The 27,485-nt window shown below is 46.7% G+C and overlaps 1 protein-coding gene across 1 annotated transcript in view; it reads left to right on the plus strand.

Moving 5' to 3' along the window:
• Positions 1-27,266, plus strand: part of mapkbp1 (mitogen-activated protein kinase binding protein 1) — a 216,876-nt gene extending 189,610 nt beyond the window's left edge. Inside the window, exons 23-31 of the mRNA XM_033026649.1 lie at positions 2,190-2,359; positions 5,253-5,395; positions 6,903-7,073; positions 8,960-9,083; positions 13,975-14,164; positions 16,590-16,851; positions 21,129-22,103; positions 23,389-23,474; positions 24,925-27,266. Of these exons, the coding sequence (XP_032882540.1) occupies positions 2,190-2,359; positions 5,253-5,395; positions 6,903-7,073; positions 8,960-9,083; positions 13,975-14,164; positions 16,590-16,851; positions 21,129-22,103; positions 23,389-23,474; positions 24,925-25,227 (2,424 nt within the window). The 3' untranslated portion in view covers positions 25,228-27,266. The remainder of the gene's footprint in view (positions 1-2,189; positions 2,360-5,252; positions 5,396-6,902; positions 7,074-8,959; positions 9,084-13,974; positions 14,165-16,589; positions 16,852-21,128; positions 22,104-23,388; positions 23,475-24,924) is intronic.
• Positions 27,267-27,485: the final 219 nt, after the last annotated feature.

Below are 27,485 nucleotides of genomic sequence, written 5' to 3' on the forward strand. Positions count from 1 at the left end.
AGCTTGTTCCAAACACCAACCACCCTTTGTATGAAAATGTTACCCCTCAGATTCCTATTGAATCTTTTCCCCTTCACCTTATACCTATATCCTCTGGTCCTTGATTCACCTACTCTGGGCAAGAGACTGTGCATCTACCCGATCGATTCCTCTCATGATTTTATACACCTCTATGAGATCACCCCTCATCCTTCTGCACTCCAAGGAATAGAGAGACCCAGCCTACTCAACCTCTCCCTATAGTTCGGACCCTCTAGTCCTGGCAACATTCTCGTAAATCTTCTCCTAACCCTTTCCAGCTTGACAATATCTTTCCTATGTGCCCAGGACTGAAGACAATACTCTAAATGCGGCCTCACCAACGTCTTATACAACTGCAGCATGACCTCCAAACTTCTGTACTCAATACTCTGGCTGATGAAGGCCAATGTGCCAAGAGCCTTTTTGACCACCTGTGTCTCCATCTTCAAGGAACTCCTAGATCCCTCTGCTCTACAACACTCCCCGGAGCCCTGCTATGTCTAAGCTTAGCTTCCCTGCTTTTCCACTTAATGTCTCTGCTTCGCAAGCCAAGGATTGTAAAAGGCAATGCAAATGTAATGATTTAAATGGCAAAGGACAGTATGATAGGCCTTGCTACTGTGAATGATAGGACATGCCACCAGAGATACTTTGCCACCTTCTATACAACACCACAGCTTACAACCCAATGGAATGAACATTGAATTTACCAATTTCAGAAATCTATTTCTCCACACCTGTCTGCAGTTAGTGCTACTGCCTCACTGCTCCGGGGACTAGAATTCTTTTTTTTTTTTAATATTTTAATTTTTTCGAAGTACAGTAAATTACAGTAGTACAAGCCAGTATATTATATTACATTTATTGTACCCCTTCATTTTTTAAGCTTTAAGGAAGGATAGAAATAAAGAATGTAGAGAAAGTGAGAGAAAGTTGTGTTAGTCGAGGACTAGAATTCAATCCTGACCTTGGGTGCAGTGTGAAAAAAGCTCACTCATTCTCTCCATGACTATGTAGGATTTCTCCTGGTGTGATGGTTGGTTAATCGGTTCCTTAAAATCACCCCTATGTAGAAGGAACCAGAGGTGAGTGGATGAGGACAAATGAGGGAGAATAAATATCAACGATATGGTGAAATGAGGAGAGGGGGAATGAGACTGATGGGAGCCAGCATGGACGATGGGTCCCCTGTGGTGTAGACATATCCTCTGTCTGCCTATTCACCAGCTGGCAATATCGCTTGTATTTTCGCTATGTTTCTGATTTTTGAATCAACTGTGAAATAATCCATGAGGATTTTTACCAGCGGACGAACAACTCTGCTCCTCTGGCCCCTCGTTCATTTACCCCTGACAGCTCTCCATATCTCTATTCTCACTAACACCCAAATATTAACCGCTTCCCTCTGCAATCCCTCTACAATCTTCATTTCTCTGCTCTTTGCTGCCGTTGCTCTTAAACTAGGTGTAGTACTGTGTGGTACTGTGCTCCCTGCTTAGAGGAGCTGTATGTATGTAGCCTCCTGTTTATTTGTGCCTCAAAAAGGCAGCCAGCATCATCAGAGATCCACACTACCCTGGCCACACTCTCATTTCACTCCTGCCATTGGGAAGAAAGTACAGGAGCCTGAAAACTGTAACGTCCAGGTTCAGGAACAGCTTCTTCCCAAGTTATTTGGCTATTAAGCACTACGACCTCAAATAAGCTCTGACCTAGACTATTATTGTTATTGCACCATTATTGCTTGTTTTTCTGTGTGTGTGCATTTGTGCTTGTATAATATATATATATATAATATATATGTGTGTATATATACATGCACTGAACTTTTTTTTCTCTCGTTTATTATATTGTTTACAGTGTACTATGTTTACATATTCTGTTGTGCTGCAGCAAGTGAGAATTTCATTGTTCTATCTGGGACACATGACAATAAAACACTCTTGACTCTTGACTATTATAAAGCAAATCATTCATCATCAGTTAAGATTTTTTGACCAGAACTCAAACGACATGTCCATTACCATCTCCCCTTTATCTATAATCAATGATTTCATCTCTTTTGTTTTATGGGTTTGCTTAGGATAGGATAGGATGGGTTTGCTTAAGATTAATTCCTAGATATCTCCCTTTTGGCTCACGGGCTGTTTCATTTATTTCTCCAACAGATTGAGGAGCAAGAGTTTGCGCACAATCAAAGCTCTTCCTTTGTCGCGCCCAGCAGCACCACGCTGCCATTGTGTGAGGATGGAATATTCACCCAGGAGCTGGAGACACCTGAGGTTGAAGAGTGTGTCATTTATCCAGTACACACTGAGAGTGCTGTCGAGGCTGAGAGGTGAGTGGTGGTGCTTGTTCAAGATCCAGGCCTGTTTCCAATGTGGCGGAATCAGGAGCATGTTAATTAACCTCAGTTTGGAGATACAAGGAAATCATTATTTTTTATCTGAGATATCAATGTGTGCGGATAGCACGCTGTCGGCCTACTGAGTCCAAGCTAACCACCAGATTCAGATTCAGATTCAGATTCAGATTCAATTTTAATTGTCATTGTCAGTGTACAGTACAGAGACAACGAAATGCATTTAGCATCTCCCTGGAAGAGAGACATAGCAAATGATTTAAATAAATAATAATAAGTGATAATAAGTGTCCGGGGGGTGGGGGGGTGATTGGCAGTCACCGAGGTACGTTGTTGAGTAGAGTGACAGCCGCCGGGAAGAAGCTGTTCCTGGACCTGCTGGTTCGGCAACGGAGAGACCTGTAGCGCCTCCCGGATGGTAGGAGGGTAAACAGTCCATGGTTGGGGTGAGAGCAGTCCTTGGCGATGCTGAGCGCCCTCCGCAGATAACGCTTGCTTTGGACAGACTCAATGGAGGGGAGCGAGGAACCGGTGATGCGTTGGGCAATTTTCACCACCCTCTGCAATGCCTTCCGGTCGGAGACAGAGCAGTTGCCATACCATACTGTGATGCAGTTGGTAAGGATGCTCTCGATGGTGCAGCGGTAGAAGTTCACCAGGATCTGAGGAGACAGATGGACCTTCTTCAGTCTCCTCAGGAAGAAGAGACGCTGGTGAGCCTTCTTGATCAGAGTTGAGGTATTGTGGGTCCAAGAGAGGTCATCGGAGATGTTGACTCCCAGGAACCTGAAGCTAGAAACACGTTCCACCTCCGTCCCGTTAATGTGGATGGGGGTGTGCGTGCCGCCCCTGGACTTCCTGAAGTCTACAATGAGCTCCTTGGTCTTCTTGGAGTTAAGGACCAAACATCCATCGTCCCTAATCCTTCATCAATCCCATTTCATTCTGCTCACATTCCCATCAACTACCCTGAGATTCTCCCACTCAGCAGCACATCACAGCAAAGAATTTCACTGTGCCTTCTCACATGACAATAAAGTATTCCATCTAAGACAATTTACAGTGGCCAGTTATCCTAACAACCTCCTTCCACATTGTACATACAGTTACCTTTAACCAAAATAAAAGTCCCTATCACGAGACCAGTTCAGATCAATAGTTGCAGCCCATCTGCTTCATTTCACGTTTGTAGATAGAAACATAGAAAATAGGTGCAGGAGGAGGCCATTCGGCCCTTCGAGCCAGCACCGCCATTCAATGTGATCATGGCTGATCGTCCCCAATCATTAACCCGTGCCTGCCTTCTCCCCACATCCCTTGATTCCACTAACCCCAAGAGCTCTATCTAACACTCTCTTAAATCCATCCAGTGATTTGGCCTCCACTGCCCTTGATCACCAACCTTGTTGTGGGTGTTTGGTTGCTGAAGGAATCTAGGAATATTAGGACAGGAGTTAAGATTCGGTGAAAGTTCACCAGTAATGTTATATGATGGTGGGCTGTGTGGCCTATATTTTGCTTCTCTAAATTTAGTAGTGGCATTATGGCATCATACGATCATAAGGTCATAAGTGATAGGAGCAGAATTAGGCCATTCGGCCCATCAAATCTACTCCGCCATTCAATCATGGCTGATCTATCTCTCACTCCTAACCTCTTTTTCCTGCCTTCTCCCCATAACCTCTGACACCTGTACTAATCAAGAATCTATCTACTGTACCTCTGCCTTAAATATATCCACTGACCTGGCCTCCACAGCCTTCTGCCGAAAAGAATTACGCAGATTCACCACCCTCTGATTAAAGAAATTCCACCTCACCTAAAGGAACATCCTTTAATTCTGAGGCTATGACCTCTAGTCCTAGATCTAGTAGAAACATCCGCTCCACATCCACTCTATCCAAGCCTTGAGCTATTCTGTACATTTAAATGGGGTCCCCCCCCTCACTCTTCTAAACTCCAGCGAGTACAGGCCCGGTGCCGACAAACACCCCTGCTGTTCCTTAAATTAATTTGAGGATGGGTTATTGGAAATCCGTGAGCAGTGGAGCCCATGGACATTAATGTAAATCTCTTAGATTTTACTTGCAGTGTTCATCAACCACAGTTACAATGTTCCGTCAACAACATCCCCCAAACTGGTGACCTTCATCTGCTTAAAGGACAAGGGCTGCAGCTGCAGGGAAATAACTTGGACTAAGTTCCCTTTCAAGTTATATACTATCCCGAGTTGGACATATATTTCCATTTTGAGGAAGGGCCCCGACCCAAAGCTTCACAGGTTTCCAGCATCTGCAGTTCCTTGTAGCTCCTTGTTGGCATGGATGAGTTGGGCCAAATGGCCTGCTTCCATGTTCTATAACTCTTGCGACTCATTCACTTCTTAATTCCTCCCCATTTGGGAGAGTGTGGGAGGGTCTTCACTGCACAGGCAATGGTGATTCAAGACAATGCCTCGCTACCATCTTCTCAAGGGCAATTCAGGATGGGATATAAATGCTGACCTTGCCAGTGACATCCTCCTGCTGTAAATAAATTCCAAACAGACAAAACAATTCCTTTCTACTCGACACAAAGTGCTGGAGTTACTCAGCGGGACAGAAAACATCTCAGGAGTAACTCTCACTCGGAAGAAGGGTCTCGACCCGAAACTTCATCCATTCCTTCTCTCCAGAGATGCTGCCTGTCCCGCTGAGTTACTCCAGCATTTTTTGTCTATCTTTGGTGTAAACCAGCATCTGCAGTTCCTTCCTACACATCCTCCTTTCTACTGAAGATGCGTTATGTAACTAACCCAGCAATGTATACCATAGCACTTTGAATCCCTGCATTCTTGGCATGTTAATTCTTCATTTCCCCCTCCTGCCAGCGAGTACCAGGTGAAGGAGCTGCAGAAGGGGATGCAGGAGAAGGGTTACGTCCACAGCCTGGTGGAGAAACAGAGCCCGGACAGCGCCTGTTCCCTGGATTATTCCAGCAGCCACTTCTCCAGCCCGGAACATCCACATGAAGGTTGGAGTTCAGCCTACATTTTCAACCCATACTCATTACTAACTGCAGGGGGGAATGTTTGTTTTTTCCCCAGTGAGTCGTGGGTTATATCTAATTGCGGAACGCAAGGGATGATGATGTCTACTTGGTCCATCTGATGCATGGCAGTTCTGTCCATATGACCCTCCCATATCCAAAATCCTCTACCTTTTGTCCTTGTGTGGTTATTAGCTTCCCCTTTAATGGTGGGCATGGAGTTCATGGACAACTGGTGAACATTTCCCCTCCTCTGTTAGCACAGTGCGTGGAGCAGCACTTTCCTCAACACTGCACTTCCAAGTCGCAAAATACTGCAGATTACTGCCAAAAGTCAAAGAAGGGACAATAAAGTGGTCAGCCAGTCAAGCAAACCTGGCAAAGGGTAGACTTTCAGGTTGATGTCTGCTTCCACCTACATCAGCTTCACACCTTACCCTTCCTTATCTCTGTGCCTCCTTCTCTCCTGACTCTCAGTCTGAAGAAAGGGTCTCGACCTGAAACGTCACCCATTCCTTCCATGCAGAGATGCTGCCTGTCCCGCTGAGTTACTCCAGCATTTAGTGTCTGTCTTCAGCTTCTAGTCAGGCAGTGGAGAACTCTGCTTGGATAGGATGTGGAACCAGATCCCTTGAGTGTGATGTGTAGGAAGGAACTGCAGATGATGGAGGATAAACCGAGGATTGACACAAAATGCTGGATAAACTCAGCGGGATAGTTAGCATCTCTGGAGAGAAGGATGGGTGACATTTCGGGTTGAGACCCTTCTTCAGACCCTTAAGTGCGATGATTTGTTGGAATTATATGGGAACAGTTTAATAGCAGGTCCTTAGTCGCAACATAGAAGCGTGAGATGTTGGTTTGTACATCTGAAATGTCCAGTGGAGCCTGTTCTGAAGACGGGATTGCTGTTGTGGCCCCCTGCCGGCAGAGGCATGCCTACACATAGGCTTTATGGTGGCTATCCATAGTAACCAAGGAGGAGCTGTGGAGGCTCCCATTGGAAGTCCTGGCTTTCTTAGTCTCTATCCCTGGCTACAGGAATGCAAGGACCTGTGACCAGATCCAGGTTAAAACATAAAGGGCCTGTCCCACGAGCATGCGACTGCATGCGGCAAGCGTGACCTAACGTGGTCGCTTGAGCCGTACGGCCTCGCGGGGCCGGTCCCATTTCGATTGCCGAAGCTGTATGGAGTTGTGCGGAGCTGGTCCCGACATCGCGCGGGGCTCCGAAAAACTGACCATGTTCAAAAATTCCGCGCGGCAACGGCCTGCCGGCCCGCAGCCGCCTCGACGGACGTGCGCAGCATCTCAACGCCGTACGCAGCGTCTTGACGCCGTACGTCATGCGCGAACTTCCCGCGGACTTCGCTCGAACTTCACGTCACTCACTCGACTTCCGCGCGGCCCCCGATTCCGGTTTGGTCACGCTTGCCGCATGCAGGTCGCATGCTCGTGGGACAGGCCCTTAACTTTTGTATTACTGTGACAGATTCTGAATGTACGGAGCCTCTGAGTGTGGATGGGATCTCCTCCGACATGGAAGAGGAAGAGGATGAGCTCAGCAGGAACTTCCAACGGGACACAATTGTGCCCAGAACCCCGGATCAGGAAAAGTTCCTGAAGCAGTATTTCGGGACCCTGGCTGATGAGGGTGTTGGAGGTAAGATCAGAGTGTGTTTATGATATTTATAGTCTGCAGAGTTGGACTTCTTGGATGTAGTCGTGGTGCCATAGAGCCGTACAGCCCTTTGGCCTACTGAGTCTGCCCCTATCATCATCTACAGCGGTAGAGCTGCTGCATCACAGCACCAGAGACCGGGGTTCGATCTTGACTATGGGTTCTGTTTGTGTGGAGTTTGCACGTTCTCCCTGTGACCGCGTGGATTTTCTCCAGGTGCTCCGGTATCCTCCCACATTCCAAAGACGTACGGGTTTGTAGATTACTTGGCTTCTGTAAATTGCCCTGAGTGTGTAGGATGCGAAAGTGGAATAACATGGAAATACTGTGCGGGTGATCAATAGTCTTGGCTCCATGGGCCGAAGAACCTGTTTCATAGAAACATAGAAAATAGGTGCAGGAGGAGGCCATTCGGCCCTTCCATGCTATATCTCTCTAAACTCTCCAATTCTACATTAATCCCCTTTTTTTTTAATTCAACCATCAACCACCCATTTGTTCCCAATCTTATATTCAGCCCAAACAACGTACTGGACCATCTAAATATAATTGGCTTCTTGCTCAGGATGTAACGACATTCCAAGATGTACACAACTTTTTCTGTTTAATGTTCTTCATTCCACCATCCTCTTGAAACACTCTCTTTCCAAATGCCTACTTATGGATATTCAGGCAGATTTTACCTTTCTTCATTTATCATGTGAGTCTCATTGTTGCCTCAGTGCTATTTTATACTTTCCTCGTTAATTTTCTGTGATAGTTCTCTATGGATCTCCAGTTTTCCGATGATAGCACCCATTCTTCACGTGTACATTCAAAGTGAACAATGACAGCCAAGGACTCATTAACCAGAGTAGAACTTCTAACTGTGACAAACCTGTACCTGTAGACTTTAGAGATACAGCGTGGAATGCAGGTCCTTCGGCCCACCGAGTCCAGGCCGACCAGCGTTCACCCCGTACACTAACACCATAACACACTAGGGACAATTTACAATTTACAGAAGCCAAATAACCTACAAACCTGTATGTCTTTGGAATGTGGGAGCAAACCAGAGCACCTGGTGAAAACCCACGTGGTCACAGAGAGAATGTACAAACTCTGTATAGACAGCACCCATAGTCATGGTCGAACTAGGGTCTCTGGCCCTGCAAGGCAGCAACTGTACTGCTATGCCTCTATGCCGACCTCATTTAAGATTGCCATGTGTTAATAGTTGCTTGATACCCCTGGAGTCATACAGCACAGAAACAGGCCCTGCGGTCCACCAAATCCATGGCAGATGTCAAAAACCCATTGTTGCGAATCCATAGCTAATCCCACTTTAATTCCTACACGTTCCCATCAAATCCTCCCAGATGATATTCTTCGCCCGTACATCAGGGGCAGTTTGCAGTCTCCAGTTAGCTTGCACGTCTTTGGGATGTGGGAGGAAACCAAAGCACCAAGAGGAAGAAACCCCATCCAATCACAGGGAGAATGTACAAACTTTACACAGACCGCACCTGAGATCAAGATTAGATCCGGTTTGGTGGAGCAAGGAGGATTCAGCTGTACCAGCCGTACCACAGTGCTGCCCCAAAGTGATCAGAACCAGTTCACAGTATTCACCCCTCGGTGAAAATCACTGAAAACAGTCTCATCGTTCCTATGCATCTGTTGTGGAAGCCTGATGTGCTTGATTAGACCCTGTATTTCCTACATGAGTGTCTACACTTGAGATTTGGATGCCCTGGAAGGGACATAGAAAGTGCCAGGTGAATGCATCTTTCTGCGCCTATTCAGATGGGTACCCTTATATTTCCTTTTGCACTGGTAACCCTCTCCCCATAATCCTCCATTTTAATAATGTGTGCATTATACTGCAGTGAAAGCAGACAACCAGCTGGAGAACCCAAAGTCAACATCCATGAGAGACACCGAAGAGCTGCTAAACCCTCGGCTCAGCATTTCTGCGAGGTTCCTCTCTCGATCATTAACATCCAGTTTCAGGTGAGTCGAGGTCAATTGTCATGTATGGTGGACCATATATTGCGAGTCGATATGTTCAGGGAGCTTTTGTCCCTACGGACTGGAGGGTGTGGCTGCATAAGTGGAGTGTGGTTTTATATTTCCCCACCACCTCAGCGGGCAGCAGATATAGAACAGTATTGGTTCTGTGGGCAACGTGCCACCCAAAACCAACAGGTTGATAGACAGACAGATTCCATTTATACCTCATGCAGCCTCGGCAAGGCCAGCAGCATAATCAAGGATGAGTCGCACCCTGGCCACTCCCTCTTCTCCCCTCTCCCATCAGGCAAAAGTTATAGAAGTGTGAAAACGCTCACCTCCAGATTCAGGGACAGTTTCTTCCCAGCTGTTATCAGGCAACTGAATCATCCTACCACAACCAGAGAGCAGTGCTGAACTACTATCTACCTCTTTGATGTCCCTTGGACTATTCTTGATCGGACTTTGCTGGCTTTATCTTGCACACAACGTTATACCCTTATCATGTATCTATCGAAGATTGCGAGGAACCTATATATTAAAATCTGTAATCCTTTGATCTAATTAACAAAGGTGCTGGTTAAACCAGAATCTGAAGAAGCGTCTCGACCCAAAACGTCACCCATTCCTTCTATCCAGAGTCTTAATTCTCCGTGTTTGGCCAAATTTGCTTTGATGTGAATGTCTGGGATGTTTCACTATGGCAGATGAGCAATGCAAATAAAGGTCTGATGAGCCAATTTCAGCAAAAGATAACAAGATGAATCACTCACTTTTGCTTGGGCAGCTTACAACCCAGGGGTACTGTATGAGTATTGATTTCTCTAACTTCAAGTAACCCCTGCATTCCCCCTCTCTCCAACCCAAGTCTTTAGTTTTCACCTAGCCACAGCTAACAATGACCTGTTTCCTGCATCATTCATACTTTTTTGCATATCTTTAATTCATTTGTTCTATTTCTCCCTACATCATCGTCCATATCTCTCGTTTCCCTTTCCCGTGACTTTCAGTCTGAAGAAGGGTCTCGACCTGAAACGTCACCCATTCCTTCTCTCCAGAGATGCTGCCTGACCCGCTGAGTCACTCCAGCATTTTGTGTCTATCTTCTGAATCACTCACTGATTGAAGTCTTTACTCCTCTGGTTTTAGAGCAGAGAAATTGAAGGTTCCTGTTATCAGTCCAACACAAATTAGGCCCAAAATTGTGCTGGTTTTGAACTTTCTTTCCTCAAGCATTTCATTTACAGATTACTGTATTAAATATTTGTCATTAACCATTTATTTAATAAATTGAATTGGCGATTGTACTTGATACATTGACGATTGGAGGTTTCTTGAACATTGACGAATGCCTCATGGCATTCTCAGCAGCCATTGACAAAGTACCTGTAAGAGCAGATTCCAGGCACTGAACGGCACTACTCCTAAAATGGAGTGAAGAATGCTTGCTTAAGATGAGGCTTAATATGTGCACAGCGTAACTGACCATCAACCCAAATTAAACGTTCACTTTGATTAGTAAGACAAAGATGACCAAAATGGTTGAAGCAGAGCAGTTCCTAGTTCAGAGTGAAGTTTTGAAAGTCCTCTATATTTCTGCCAGAGCTAAAGAGCTTCCCATCTGTTGGAATTCAAAGATAATACCTCCCAAGCCGGTGGTGCAGCGGTAGAGTTGCTGCCTTGCAACGCCAGGGACCAGGGTTCGATCCTGACCATGGGTGCTGTCTGTAAGGATTTTGTACCTTCTCCCTGTGACCTACGTGGGTTTTCTCCGAGATCTTCGAATTCCTCCCACACTCCAGGTTTGTAGGTTAATTGGCTTGGTGTAAAATATAAAATTGTCCCCAGTAGGTGTAGGATAATGTTAATGTGCGGGAATCGCTGGTCAGTGCGGACTCAGTGGGCCAAAGGGCCTGTATCCCTGTATTGTAAACTAAACTAAACTAAAAAACGAAGCCATCCCGTGAAGTATTGAGCTAGAGCGAACCAGACCTCCAATTGGCAAATGAACACCATGTTCCAGGGCTTCAGAATCTTATACCCAGGAGTTTAATATTTTATTGGAGGGAAGCACAAGAGACTGCAGTTCACCAGGAGCCTAGCAATGCCACAGGACTACAGAACCTATAACCAGGAGTCTAACTGTCTAGGTCATAAGTGAATTAGGCCATTTGGCCCATCAAATCTACTCCCCCATTCAATCCTGGCTGATCTATCTCTCCCTCCTAACCCCATTGTCCTGCCTTCTCCCCACAACAATCAAGAATCTGTCTATCTCTGCCTTATAAATATATATTGACTTGGCCTCCACAGCCTTCCGTGACAAAGAATTCCACAGATTCACCACCCTCTTGACTGAAGAAATTCCTGCTCATCGCCTTCCTAAAGGAACGTTCTACTCGAGGACTCCAGTGTCCTCAAGCGGAATGTCCACAACTGTATGACTTGGGCATAAATATAGATGGGTCGGTGAGTAGGTTTGCTGAATACGCCAACATTGAAGGAGTTGCAGACAGTGAGGAAGTCTGTCAGAAGATACAGCGGGATACAGACCAGCTATGGAAAAAGGCAGAGAAATGGCAGGACGAGTTGAATCTGAGCAAGTGTGAGGTGTTGCACTTTGGAAGGTTGAATGTTCAGCACAAACATTGAACTGTTGTAATGCAGCCTCTGAATGCCTACTTGCTAACATGCTGATCATTTTTCAGTCCTCAATGAACAAGCTGTTAACCTCAATGAAAAGAAGTCAACGCTTTTTCCTCAAACCAGCAAAGCCTCTAAATATAACTTTCAAGCCTTCTGTTTGACAACCCATTACCATTCTGGAGGCCCTATCAAGGACAAAAGGCAGTTTGTTTTTTTCAAAGTAACAAAACATTTTTACCTCTAAACCTTGACATGCTCCACCCAACAATCCAACCCTACGAGGGGGTTGGTTCATTGGGAAATATTCCAGCAAAAACACTAAGGCATGTTAATTGTTTCATCTGAATTGGAGACAACTACCAACAGCTGAGGAACTAATCAATGTGTGTAGGAAGGAACTGCAGATGCTGGTTTACACCAAAGGTAGGCACAACATGCTGGAGTAACTCAGTAACGGGACAGGGAGTAATTTCTGGAGAGAAGGAATAGGTGACGTTTCCGGTCGAGACACTTCTTCAGACTGATAGTCATAAACTAGATATGGAAGGGTAAGGTGTGAAAACGACAGATCAAAGCAGCCGATGACCAAGGAAACGACAGATCAAAGCAGACGATGACCAAGGAAATGTACAATGGTTCATCGGGTGGCGCCGCGATAGGCAGCCTCGCCAGCAGTGTGTCTGTCATTTCAACTTTTTTTGTTTTTTACAGATGTCTAAATGTATGAGCTAATGTCTCTCGGTATGTTTTTATGTGGGGGGTGGGGGTATAGGGGGAAGCCGTTAACAGTCACCTACCTCGGTGGAGATGCGACTATCTCCGAATCGCATTTTCCCACTCCTTCGCGACCTAACACCTTGGGACGACAGATGGCACAATGGGCTAAGTGTTTGGCTGGCAACCGGAAGGTAGCCGGTTTGAATCCCGCTTGGAGTGCATACTGTCGTTGTGTCCTTGGGCAAGACACTTCACCCACCTTTACCTGTGTGTGAATGTGTGTGAGTGATTGGTGGTGGTCGGAGGGGCCGTAGGCGCAGAATGGCAGCCACGCTTCCGTCAGTCTGCCCCAGGGCAGCTGTGGCTACAGAAGTAGCTTACCACCACCGAGTGTGACTGAGGAGTGAATGAATAATGCGATGTAAAGCGCCTTGAGTATTAGAAAGGCGCTATATAAATCCCATCCATTATTATTATTATTAACAATGTGGATTGGTGCGGCCTTTCCCAAAGACGGCCCAGAGCTTCAGCAGCAGGCGTGGCGTGGACTTTAACATCGCTGAGCAGAAGAATGGCTCCGACTGATGGCCTGCTGACTTCAATATCATGAGGTGGAGCTTTTAGCAGCAGGCGTGGAGCGGACTTTACCATCCCGGAGCCAGGGACCCCTTGCTGGGGATCGCCAGAGAAGAGCTCCGACCGCTGGCCTGCCTGCGGCCTATAACATCGAGAGGCGGCGGTCTCCGGTAAGAAAGTGGCCGATTCAGGTACTCCAAGCCGCGGAGTGTGTTCCATCCTTCCCGATGTCGGAGCTTCAATCATCCCGGCGAGAGGACTTGTACATCGAGCCGTCCGTATCGGCGACAAGGCCCCAAACACGGGTGAACAAAAGGAGGAAGACTTTCTGAACTTTATTGCCTTCTATCACAGTGATCACTGTGGTGGATGTTTATGTTAAATTCTATTGTTCTTTTAATTGTGTTGTGTTCTTTTAATTGTATGGCTGCATGGTAACTAAAATATCACTATCTAATGATGCATGTGACAATAAATGTGAATCTGTTGGCTGTGGGGAAGGTGACAAGGAGGCATACAAACAGTACAATTAATCAGGAGGACAGTGAAACTAGTCTGAGAACTGGGATGGGGGAGGGACGGGGAGAGAGATGGAAAGCAAGGGCTACTTGAAGTTAGAGAAATCAATCTTCATACTGCTGGGGTGTAAGCTGCACAAGCAAAATATGAGATGCTGTTCCTCCAATTTGTGTTGGGCCTCACTCTGACGGAGTGAAGGAGGCCCAGGACAGAACGGTCAGTGTGGGAATGGGAGGGGGGGTTAAAGTGTTTAGCAACAGGGAGATTGTGTCGGCCTAGGCGGACTGAGTGAAGGTGTTCAGTGAAATGATCTCCGAGTCTGCGCTTGGTCTCGCCGATATGTAGGAGTCCACAATCAGGATCATCATTCCTCTTTTGATTGTGAATTTTCCAAAATGCTATTTTCACACTGTTGATTTTGTGATCATTTCAGGAATTCACCAACACATACCTCCAGGTTCCTCCAGAATGGCGAGTTGGGAGCCGGTTACTTGACATTTCCTACTTCGGCGTTGGACGAGGCGGATATCTACACAGTGCAGAGTGAGAGCGGCAAGCTTCAGCTCCAGAGACAAGAGGAAGCAGTAAAATATCAAAATGATGATCAGAAACAGCCAGATGAAGTAAGCACTGGATTACAATGACCTTTTCCCATCCTCTTTCTTCACCACAGTGGCACAGCTGGTAGAACCGCTGGTTCACAGCTCCTGAGAGCCTTGTTCAATCCTAACCTCCGATGCTCTCTGTCTGGAGTTTGTAGTCCTCCTTGTGATTGCATGGGTTTCTTCCCATTTCCTTTCACCTCTTGAAAACCAGTGGTTTGGTCGGCTCATTGGCAATGTACTGTGCCACTAGGATGTAGATGACTGGTAGAATCTAGTCCAGGCAGAATTGAATGGGTTAGTATAAGATTTGTATGAAACTGAGTGCTTGATGCTCGGTGTGCTGAAAGCCTGCTCCCGCTCTTTATTGTCACGTGACTAGACGCATTGTTAGCATTTGATTCAAGAGGGCTTGTACACAAAAACAGGGATGTAATGCTGAGGCTCTATAAAGCGCTGGTCAGGCCGCATTTAGAGTATAGTGAGCAATTTAGGGCCCCATATCTGAGGAAGGATGTGCTGGCTCTGGAGAGGGTCCAGAGGAGGTTTACAAGAATGATCCCAGGAATGAGTGGTTTAACCTATGACGAGCGTTTGACGGCGCTGGGCCTGTACTCGCTGGAGTTTAGAAGAATGAGGGGGGACCTCATTAAATAGTGAAAGGCTTGGACAGAGAGGATGTGGAGAGGATGTTTCCACTAGTGGGAGAGTCTAGGATTAGAGGTCATAGGCTCAGATTTAAAGGACGTTCCTTTAGGAAGGAGATGAGGAGGAATTTCTTTAGTCAGAGGGTGGTGAATCTGTGGAATTCTTTGCCACAGAAGGCTGTGGAGGCCGTCAATGGATATTTTTAATGCAGAGATAGATAGATTCTTGATTAGTACGGGTGTCAGAGGTTATGGGGAGAAGGCAGGAGAATGGGGTCAGGAGGGAGAGACAGATCAGCCATGATTGAATGGTGGAGTAGACTTGATGGGCCGAATGGCCTCATTCTGCTCCTATCACATGACCTTATGACCTTGTGACTATTGGAAAGAGGTCATTTCTCCTCTGACCCTGATCAACATTCAACACCCAAACCTGATGTTGGGGCAGCATCATGGCGCAGCTTGTAGAGTCACTGCCTAACAATGCCAGGGATCCAGTTCGATCTTAACCTCGGCTGCTTTCTGTGTGGAGTTTGCACATACTCCCTGTAACCATGGGGATTTCTTCTGGGTTCTCCAGACATACAGGTTGGGAGGATTACAGTTAAAACACAAAATACTTGTGCTCTAACACCAGGATAAGCGCTCAACCAAGAAAAGGAAGGCCAAAGTACTATCTAAACTGATTATACCAACTTGTGCTAAGAACAATAACTAACTCCATATACAATAATCAGCTGCCTACAAGCACATTAAAAAAAAAAAAGCTGATCGTGTAGATGCAAGTATATCATTGGGATTATCAAGTGGGCACCTCCCTTCACTGGTGTTTCATTGAGTTAGACTCACGACACCTTTGGAAGGCTCAACAGTTGGTATCCTCCCACAATACCTGCTCTCACCATCTATGCTATCAGTATCTTGTCAATAAAGGAAACTGCAGACGGTTAATTCACTCTAGCTAATGCTAAACATGCGCATTCAGTCTTTCACTTATCCTATCCCATCATTGAACTCATAACACCACAAATACCAACCTTGCCTAAAACTGGGATACACTTACACAGAATACACTTACAAATAAATAATTGGCTGCTGTAAATTGGTGTGAGGATGGTTAGTGGAATCTGGGGGAGTTAATGGGAATGTGGGGAGAAGGAAAAGAGAATGAATGTAGGATCAACAATAACTAGGTGGTTGATGGTCAGCATGAATGGTGGGCTGAAGGGCCTGTTGTACTTATTTAAGTCATCACATCTGATTCTGCCTCAGTTTTAGTTTAGTTTTGTTTAGTTTAGTTTAGAGATACAGTGCAGAAACAAGCCCTTCGGCCCAACTAGTCCGCACCGACTAGTGATCCCCGCACACTAACACCGTCCTAGGGCCAACACTAGTGTCAATTTACATTTATACCAAGCCAATTAACCTACAAACCTGTACGTCTTTGGAGTGTGGGAGGAAACCAAAGATCTTGGAGAAAACCCACGGGGGGAACGTACAAACTCCGCACAGGCAGCACACATAGTCAGGATGGAACCCGGGTCTCTGGCGCTGTAAGACAGCAACTCTACCACTGCGCCACCGCGCCGCTCAAACTAGTGTTTGTAAGAGGTGTATTTATAGAGCATTGTTTGTAGGTTGAGATTAATTTGTTCCCCTTCTAGCATTGAGTGCCAACAGTTCATGTCACACAAGGTAGGAAGATTTGGTAAAGTCAATCTTTGGAATGTTGCTGAAGCTCATTACCTGTGAGCATCTCTGCCAAGTTATCACCTTGTTTACCTTCTCCTTCTCGACAGCTCGTGGCAAAACTGTTTTCAGTGTTGAACTCGGCCCCAGATAACCCCGCAGCGAAAGCCTCACCCAGAACGGAATGCAGTGTTGTTCCTGCAAATGCCCGAACGACGCACACCCAGAGGAAACGAAGCCTGGCTCTGGAGACGCGGAAAGTGTTGGCGGCACCAGTGAAAGGACAGTCGTCCTCAGCAATCCCCAGTCCGGTCGTCTCCCCTAGTCCGTCCATCCGAAAATCCCAATCCGTCCACGACTTGATTCACGAAGGTAAGGAAGAGAACGATGCTGGAAATGTTTGCACCAAAGAGAATCAGGACTTGTCTGTATGGGTGTCCAAATGCCACAAAAAAAGCTCTTAATTTGACTCCATCCAAAAGAAGAATTACCGAGAGAAAGCTCTCCTGTTTAGATGTGCCTTGGATAGTCGCAGTCCTGAGAACAGTGTTGCAAATAATTTTGAAAAGGATAAAAGGCATTGATATGCTCAAGAATTGGCCATTGCCAAGGCTCCCATTGCAAAGCTCAGCCCACTGCTGTGTAGCAATGGGATGAGCATTCTTGGCGGAGGCTAATTCTCAAGACCGACTGACGCTCAAGTTTTAGTCATCTCGCCAGTTTAGCTGAGGAGTGTTGATAAAGAGGAGATGATAGACAAAAGATTTCAATTGGGATCATTGGGACCTCTTTTGGGGAAGGTGCGACCTGTACAGAAAGGACGGGTTGCACTTGAACTCGAGGGGGACCAATATCCTGGCGGGGAGATTTGCAAAGGCTACTGGGGAGACTTTAAACTAGTATGGTTGGGGGGAGGGACTCGAATTGGGAAAGCTAGCAGTCAGTGTGTGAGGCAGGAGGCAGAGAATGGTAGCACTCTGACCCAAAATGTAGGGGAGAGAGAAGAAAAAGACAATAAACAGAGAATAAGAGAGGGTGGGTTGCTTAAATGTGTATATTTTAATGCTAGGAGCATTGTAAGAAAGGTGGATGAACTTAGAGCCTGGATTGACACCTGGAAATATGTAGCTGTGGCGATCAGTGAAACATGGTTGCAGGAGGGCTGTGATTGGAAACTAAATATTACAGGATTTCGTTGCTTCAGGTGTGATAGAATTGGAGGGGCAAGAGGTGGAGGTGTTGCATTGCTTATCAGGGGAGATATTACAGCAGTGCTTTGGCAGGATAGATTAGAGGGCTCGTCTAGGGAGGCTATTTGGGTGGAACTGAGAAATGGGAAAGGGGTAGCAACACTTATAGGGGTGTATTATAGACCGCCAAATGGGGAGCGAGAATTGGAAGAGCAAATATGTAAGGCTTTTTGCAGATTGGCTGATTGCAGATATTAGTAGTAAGCACAAGGTAGTGATTGTGGGAGATTTCAATTTTCCACACATAGACTGGGAAACACATTCTGTAAATGGGCTGGATGGGTTGGAGTTTGTAAAATGTGTGCAGGATAGTTTTTTGCAGCAATATGTAGAATTACCTACTAGAGAAGGGGCGGTGCTGGACCTCCTGCTAGGAAATGAGACGGGTCAGGTGGCAGAGGTACGCGTTGGGGAACAGTTTGGGACCAGTGATCACAATACCATTAGTTTCAATATAATTATGGAGAGGGTCAGATCTGGACCTAGGGTTGAGATTTTTGATTGGAGAAAGGCTAACTTTGAGGAGATGCGAAAGGATTTAAAAGGAGTAAATTGGGACAGTTTGTTTTATGGGAAAGATGTGGAAGAGAAATGGAGGACATTTAAAGGTGACATTTTAGGAGTACAGAATCTTTATGTCCCTGTTCGGTTGAAAAGAAATAGTAAAAATTGGAAAGAGCCATGGCTTTCAAGGGAAATTGGACACTTGGTTCGGAAAAAGAGAGAGATCTACAATAATTATAGGCAGCATGGAGTAAATGAGGTGCTTGAGGAGTATAAAGAATGTAATAAGAATCTTAAGAAAGAAATTAGAAAAGCTAAAAGAAGATATGAGGTTGCTTTGGGTTTCTACAGCTATATTAATAGCAAAAGGGTAACGAGGGATAAAATTGGTCCATTAGAGAGTCAGAGTGGACAGCTATCTGCAGAGCCAAAAGAGATGGGGGAGATATTGAACAATTTATTTTCTTCGGTATTCACCAAGGAAAAGGATATTGAATTATGTGAGGTAAGGGAAACAAGTAGAGTAGCTATGGAAACCATGAGATTCAAAGAAGAGGAAGTACTGACACTTTTGAGCAATATAAAAGTGGATAAGTCTCCAGGTCCGGACAGGATATTCCCTAGGACATTGAGGGAAGTTAGTGTAGAAATAGCAGGGGCTATGACAGAAATATTTCAAATGTCATTAGAAACGGGAATAGTACCGGAGGATTGGCATACTGCGCATGTTGTTCCATTGTTTAAAAAGGGGTCTAAGAGTAAACCTAGCAATTATAGACCTGTTAGTTTGACGTCAGTGGTGGGCAAATTAATGGAAAGGATACTTGGAGATAATATATATAAGCATCTGGTTAAACAGGGTCTGATTAGGAACAGTCAACATGGATTTGTGCCTGGAAGGTCATGTTTGACTAATCTTCTTGAATTTTTTGAAAACTCGGGAAATTGATGAGGGTAAAGCAGTGGATGTTGTATATATGGACTTCAGTAAGGCCTTTGACAAGGTTCCTCATGGAAGGTTGGTTAAGAAGGTTCAATTGTTGGGTATTAATGGTGGAGTAGCAAGATGGATTCAATAGTGGCTGAATGGGAGATGCCAGAGAGTAATGGTGGATGGTTGTTTGTCAGGTTGCAGGCCAGTGACTAGTGGGGTGCCACAGGGATCTGTGTTGGGTCCACTGTTGTTTGTCATGTACATCAATGATCTGGATGATGGTGTGGTAAATTGGATTAGTAAGTATGCAGATGATACTAAGATAGGTGGGGTTGTGGATAATGAAGTAGATTTTCAAAGTCTACAGAGAGATTTATGCCAGTTGGAAAAGTGGGCTGAAAGATGGCAGATGGAGTTTAATGCTGATAAGTGTGAAGTGCTACATCTTGGCAGGACAAATCAAAATAGGACGTACATGGTAAATGGTAGGGAATTGAAGAATGCAGGTGAACAGATGGATCTGGGAATAACTGTGCACAGTTCCCTGAAAGTGGAATCTCATGTAGATAGGGTGGTAAAGAAAGCTTTTGGTATGCTGGCCTTTATAAATCAGAGTATAGAAGTTGGGATATAATGTTAAAATTGTACAAGGCATTGGTGAGGCCAATTCTGGAGTATGGTGTACAATTTTGGTCGCCTAATTATAGGAAGGATGTCAACAAAATAGAGAGAGTACAGAGGAGATTTACTAGAATGTTGCCTGGGTTTCAGCAACTAAGTTACAGAGAAAGGTTGAACAAGTTAGGGCTTTATTCTTTGGAGCGCAGAAGGTTAAGGGGGGACTTGATAGAGGTATTTAAAATGATGAGAGGGATAGACAGAGTTGACGTGGATAAGCTTTTCCCACTGAGAGTAGGGAAGATTCAAACAAGGGGACATGACTTGAGAATTAAGGGACAGAAGTTTAGGGGTAACATGAGGGGGAACTTCTTTACTCAGAGAGTGGTGGCTGTGTGGAATGAGCTTCCAGTGAAGGTGGTGGAGGCAGGTTCGTTTTTATCATTTAAAAATAATTGGATAGTTATATGGACGGGAAAGGAATGGAGGGTTATGGTCTGAGTGCAGGTATATGGGACTAGGGGAGAATACGTGTTCGGCACGGACTAGAAGGGTCGAGATGGCCTGTTTCCGTGCTGTAATTGTTATATGGTTATATGGTTAATACAAAGAGAAATTACCAAGGATCTTCCATCAGAGAGACTCCTGAACAAATGAAGCGAGCCACGCTGACGCAGATCTCTCGGCACTGAAGGTGCTGTACTGATGAGGATCAGTCATGGTGACCAGGTCCTGTATTGATCTAGATCTCCTGTGATCAAGAGCACAGCCCTTGCAGAAAGATCACCATTGTCCTGATGAGAATCATATGGTATAGCGGCCTCACTGGTCTTAGGCTGAGTAAAGCTTCTGTCATGGGAGAGAGGTTGGCTAATGCTAGAACATAGTGCAAGCCCATGCACTAGTGGGAGGAACAGCAATGAGATTGGTTCAGTGGCACAGCCCTTGGTCATTTCTGTTTTTTAATTAATTGTAAGGCTTGGAAAGAGAGGATTTGGAGAGGATGTTTCCACAAGTGGGAATGTCTAGGACTAGAGGACATAGCCTCGGAATTAAAGGACGTACCTTTAGGAAGAAGATGAGGAGGAATTTCTGTCGTCAGAGGGTGGTGAATCTGTGGAAGACCGTGGAGGCCATCAATGGATATTTTTAAGGCAGGGATAGATAGATTTGTGATTAGTACGGGTGTTGGGGGTTATGGGGAGAAGGCAGGCGAATGGGGTTCGGATGGAGAGATAGATCAGCCGTGATTGAATGGCAGAGTAGACGTGATGGGCCAAATGGCCTAATTCTGCTCCTATCACTTATGACCTTATGATTACCATTGTGTTTGTCCTGTTTAGTTTACGTGATGAGTGGGACATCTGCGGTCACTTCTGCGAAGGTGCACTCTCATTCATCGACCCTTCCTGACAAGGACACCAGGGTCAACCAGCGACGGACCCTGCCTCCTGCTGCCATCAAGGTGGATGTCCCATCGCCATTACTGGCAAAGGAGAGCGGGCAAGGAAAGAGCGCGAAACAGAAGTCTTACATGAACCCGACTACCAGCTCCATGGCCAAAATGTCCCGCAGTGTTTCAATGGGAGACGGCTTGAACTTCGCCGGGAATGGTGAGGATACGTCCGTTGTGGAGAGCGGGGCTGACGGACAACCTCTGGAGTTGTCACCCAGGACTTCGCCTTCGGTAAACGTGGATGTCGAGAGCGAGATCTCTCACAGACAGGAGGCGACGAGGCAGATCTGGAGGGAGTCCGTGGGCTCCAAGCCACTGCTCCAGCAGCCCACAAGCTCAGCAATTTCCCCGACTAATAACTCTCAACCTAAATTAATTCTTGGCACACGGGCTAACTTGTTCCTCGATCTCCCCAAATCACTGCCTGACAGACCTTCCTGGACTTCCTTCTCATCACCGATCAAATCGAAGACTCCCTGCATCACTGAGCCCTTCACATTGCCGGATTTATCAGGAGGAACAAAATGGAGGTCCCTCCTGGCCGATGGGTCCGACACACATAGAGACATAATGGAGAGAAAGGGGGACAGTGCGTGTACACCCGGGCAGGAGGCAGCCACTCCGTCAACACCACAGCCCTCCTCCGCACAAGGTCCACATGAGCCGCAAGTGGGGACGTCCGTTAAATCTCCCCGTCAGCCGGCCTCTTCCCTTTGTCCTTCTGCACCCAGGTGTGGCAGGCTGCAGAAAGAAGCCTTGGATGCTTCACTCAAATATCCAGCAACAAGTAGCCAGGCAGTGGCTGCAGCCATAACAGCAACCATTCCTTCATTGACTGAGAAGACCTTTGCAAAGGAGCCAGGTATGAATGGAGCCCCAGCCTTTCCCCTTTCCCTTTTCCAGTCTTGTGATGTTTGACTTTGTTGACGTTTTTTGCCTCCATGATTCAGTTGATGGATGCACGTGTCCATTGCAGAGCAGGCCCTTCAGAATCCTTCCATTCCAGGTTCCTCCCGCTTCCTGGAGCTAGGAGGTGAATTAGACATTGTGAATTGGCTCTTGGGTTGCCAACTGTCCCATATTAGCCGGGACATCCCGTATATTGGGCTAAATTGGTTTGTCCCATATGGGACCGCCCTTATCTCATATTTGACTGCTACTACTCGGGTTGAGGGGACTGTCGGGTCGGAGTGCTGTATCTGGCCCCGCCTCACCTGTCCCGATGTAGTGCAGCACATGGAGTGCAGCAGCAGTGCCTCTAACTTGGCCCCATCGGTCGGCAGCCCGTCCAGTTGTCCGACCTTCGGATCTTCGCTTACCACCGACGCCACCACCCCTCCTTCTCATGGCCGATCATCGGTTCATGAGTTGGATTGGGTGCCGGACTTTGCGCGCAACGTCGCGTGGGCCAAAATTCCTCAGCTGGCCCGCCGGCTGGGCTTTGTGTGCAGTCCAGCACCCGGGCCAACTCATCATTCACCCAGCCACGGCCGAGTCGGTCAACAAATTGCCGTCGGGAATTTGACCCTCTTTTGATCTTTTTTCCCTTACTTGGGAGTGAGAAAGTTGGCAAACCTAAACGGCTCTGATGTGTAGATGAGTCCTGGAAAGTGAGGGAAGTTGATGGGAAAGTGGGGAGAATAAAATGGGAGAAGTGTAGAATTAATGTAGCTGTCTCCCACCATCGTAGTTGTACTGTGTTGATGGTTGGCATGGCCTTGGTAGGCCGAAGGGCCAGTTTCTGTGCTGTCTGAAGTTATTTGCCAATTCCTCCTGCTCCAGTTTGCTTTACCCTAGTTTTCTTGCAATCAAGGCTTCCAGTTTAAGGCACCATTTATTTTCTCCTCTACTCTTTTACTCGCCCTTCCTCGTCCACCTAGCGTAGTTTAGTTTAGAGATGCAGTGTAGAAACAGGCTGTTTGGCAAAAGGGGTGGGATGCTCACATTGGGACGAGGTCTGTCAGCACACAAACTCGATGGAAATGAGAGAATGCAAGGCTGAATTGCATTTTGGTGGATTCGTAGCTCAATATGTGGGAATTCTGTGCTGCAGAGTGCAACATGAAGGACCTCTCCCATTATTCTCTGCTCCAGTGTAAAGGTTTCTTCGGTACCTAATATGAATTCCCCTTTCGTTTTCTTGGCAGGTTCAGCAGTCAGTTTTCAGAGCTGTAAATGCCTCGTGAATGAGCTGCAGAGTTGTCTACAGCGAGCCCTGAACCTGTACCGTATGGTGAGTGTTATCCATTGCCAGGTGTGTCCTGAGTGGGTACCAGGATGGGTGGCAGCTGTTTTACCATTACAGGATGGTTAGATGCCGTTCAGTTCTTAGGGCAGTGCTAATTCCTTTGGTGGGGATGGCACAGTTCCTGGCAGTTTCCCCTCCTCAGGGACACAATAAAATTAGTCATAGAGTGATACAGTGTGGAAACAGGCCCTTTGACCTAACTCGCCCCAACCGGCCAACATGTCCCAGCTACACTAGTCCCACCAGCCAGCATTTGGTCCATATCCTTCCAAACCTGCCCCATCCATGTACCTGTCTTAACTGTTTCTTAAATGTTGGGATAGTCCCAGCCTCAACCTCCTCTGACAGCTCGTTCCATACACCCACCATCCTTTGTGTGAAAATGCTACCCCTCAGATTCTGATTAAATCGTTTCCCCTTCACATTAAACCTCTGTCCTCTGGTCCTCGATTCACCTACTCTGGGCAAGAGACTCTGTGCATCTACCCGATCTATTCCTCTCATAATCTTACACACCTCTATAAGATCACCCCTCATCCTCATGCTCTCCAAACCTGCTCAACCTCTGCCCATAGCTCAGACCTTCTAGTCCTGGCAACATAATCGTAAATCTTCTCTGTACCCTTTCCAGCTTGACACAGCTTATCCCTTGTGTCTACGCCTTGCTTCAACTGCAGAGGGTTGTTGGTACGACCACGCCCACAGCACTGAGTCTGAAGAAGGGTCCTGACCCGAACATCTCTTCTCCATGTTCTCCAGAGACGCTGCCTGACCCGCTGGGTTATTCCAGCACTTTGTGGCCTTTTGTGTAAACCAGCACCTGCAGTTCCTTGTTTCTGTGCAGAGTACAGGTGTAGGTTCCTTATTTAAAAAAAGGGCCACACTCACAGTTCAGAGAAGATTCATTGGGCTGATCCCTGGGATGAAGGGATTGTCGTCTCAAGTGAGAAATGATGAGCCAGTTAGATCTATACTTGTTGGGAGGGTCTACATCTATAGTTGCTTCTGTCTCTAGACTCTTTGTGGTTTGGAAGAATTGATTAGTCTTATTGAAAAGTAAGCGGGTTTAAGGGAGGGCTTGGCTGAGTGGATGCAGAGAGGGTAACCCCTCTCATGGGAGAATCTAGCGTCAGGGGGCAGGGTTTCAGAATAAGGATCACTCATTTAAGATGGAGAAAGAAGAGGATTTATTTTTCTCTCAGAGGGTTGTGACTCTTGGAATCCTCTGTCCATTTTCAAGTCAAGTCAAGAGAGTTTATTGTCATATGTCCCAGATAGGACAATGAAATTCTTGCTATGGGCAAGAAGGTGGACAATCGTTCTGGGATCAGGCAGGAAAGTGTAGCTGAGGCCGAGATCACCCATGATCTTTAGAATGGTGGAGCTTAGGAATGGATGATGGTCTGCTCCTTATGTTCGTTTTTATCCATTGCAGGTGACCAGTGACAAAGACCCCTCGGCCGAGAGCTCCCAGATCAGAGCCGTTCTCTATGAAACATTTTCCTCTGTGAGGAAGGAACTGGACTGTCTCCAGCAGCCAGCAACAGGCCCTGAGCTATCTGCCCAAGGGCCAGGCCAGAGGTCGAGGCAGGCCGGCCGGCCACCAGCGGGGGAGGAGGGCTTTGAAGACGAGAAGACGCTGGCTCTGCTGGAGCAGTACTCGGAGCGCCTACTGCAGGCCGTGGAGCGAAGGATGGACCTGAAGCAGCCGGCAGGAAGGGGGGATTCAGGACCGTAAAGCACAGAGTGCAGCAGTTGGCCTGTTCCCCGACCCTCCCCACCCCCACCAAAAACACACAACCCAAAAACAATCCTTCCACTGCACCGGCCTTCCTGCTGTGGCTGATCCACAAAGCACATGCTCCGCTGGCCACTGGACATCTTTATGGCCATCCTTCCTGCTTTGATCTCCTGATTTGTCCTGTAGGTTTCCTACCCTGGCCTTGCAGGAGGTATGAGGCAGAGATAGCGGCCCCTCTGTCTCGGCTTCCATTGGCAGACAGTTGGAGAGTGATGGGAGGAGGTCTCGGCCTTGAGTTCTGGTGATCTTTGTGCACGTGGGAGATCGTTTTGATTTCAGCCCAGTGAAAGTGAACAGCAATGGCGTGCTCCACTGCTGTGGGAAAACTGAAACAGAACTGTCCTGATGTGGGTCGTAGATGGTTTGCTTGAGCCCTGAGTTCAGATCCAAGGGTTCTGTGCTGTTTGTTCCTCTCTTTTCCCCCCCCTTCCCCATTGGATCCTGACTGCTCTTGTGTCTATCTCTCCCCTGCCCTCACTTCCAATCCTCTCGCATCCCCAGAATTTCCCTTATGTTGTCCTTCTCTCTCCATTCCTCTAACTCCTCAGCTGGAGCATCAGTCTGGAACAGTCATTGCAGTTGGTCAAACTAGAACCTACAGAATGGACCCTGAAATGGATGGGTCCAAGACTTTAACACTCAAACTGATGGAAACCACCGGCACTTTGTTGACATTCCCTTGGTGGGGGGAAGGAAGCCTACGAGGCATTCTGCGCTTGACATTTTCCTTACAACCCATGACGAACACGCACATTCCTGCTGAGCAGACAGTCTTCCTCACCTACACTTCCCCCATTCCCCGGTGGCTGTGAGAACAATGGATTGAGCTTGTGACAGTGATGTCTTGTTTAACAAAGCACTGATTTTATTTGTAGAAACACCTTGCTGCAATGAGAATGAAACTAGTGTGTGGTCATGCGAGGTTCCTAGCCAGGGGCAGAACATGCTGGGACAATCCCATCCACTGTTTGCTCTGGGAAGCAAGCTGATTAGTCATTCCACCTTTCCTACCAATATGCCCTGAATAGAATCCACCCCCCCCCCTCCCCTCACCATGAGCTTCCACCCTCCCTGACACTGGATTTTTTGCTCCATCACATGCCTCATGAATTGATTCCCCCTCAAGTTCACCATTCCTGAATTCACTGCCAAATCTTTCCCTTAATTCACCCACCTCCACAATCCCCTGAATTCACCCACCTCCACAATCCCCTGAATTTACCCTCCTCCACAATCCCCTAAATTCACCCACCTCCACAATACCTTGAATTCACCCACCTCCACAATCCCCTGAATTTACCCTCCTCCAGAATCCCCTGAATTCACCCACAATACCCTGAATTCACCCACCTCCACAATCCCCTGAATTCACCCTCCTCCACAATCCCCTGAATTTACCCACCTCCAGAATCCCCTGAAAACCCTCCACAATCTCCTGAATTCACCCACCACAATCCCCTGAATTCATCCTCCACAATCCCCTGAATTCACCCCCATCCACAATCCCCTGAATTCACCCTCATCCACAATCCCCTGAATTCATCCTCCTCCACAATCCCCTAATCTCCATCTGGCTGAATCACATTGAACAAAGTGAATTCAGTACAAGATTAACAATACCAATGCCACTTGATATCCCGTTGGATACTACAGAAGAATGGGTAACTGCGGGAGTGTGATGGACGTTGACTTGCTCAATGGAGTATTAAGACACAGCAGACTAATGGCATTGTCTGAATTGGCTTTGCAGCTCCTCTAGGATCTGCTTTTTATAAATCTAGAGTGTAGGCCAGGGGAAGAACTCTTAAACCCTGGATAGAAACCCCAGATTATGGACCAGAACTTAGAAACTCTGGATGGGAATGTAAAACTGGACAGGAACTTTATGTTGTGGATGGGAACTCTCAAATCCTGGACATGTACATTGAGTGTGTACAGAAAGTCTCCAGGACTGAACCATGGACTATGGACAGGAACCACAAGAATAGATGGGAATTTTCCAATTACGGACGGGAATCCTAGAATGTGGATAGGAATCCTTCTGCCCAAAACCTGGTAAAAAAGAAACGTTTTCTAAAGATAGTGATTCATAGTACTCAGTACATTCCCTGTAGGTAGCTCTGTGCAGATAGCAGGAGACTTACTTCTTAGCTTTCCCTGACCTTTTGTTACCTCCTTGCACCCCGTGCTTGCTC

The sequence above is a fragment of the Amblyraja radiata genome, chromosome 9 (assembly GCF_010909765.2).
Source record: "Amblyraja radiata isolate CabotCenter1 chromosome 9, sAmbRad1.1.pri, whole genome shotgun sequence".
Taxonomy (NCBI): domain Eukaryota; kingdom Metazoa; phylum Chordata; class Chondrichthyes; order Rajiformes; family Rajidae; genus Amblyraja; species Amblyraja radiata.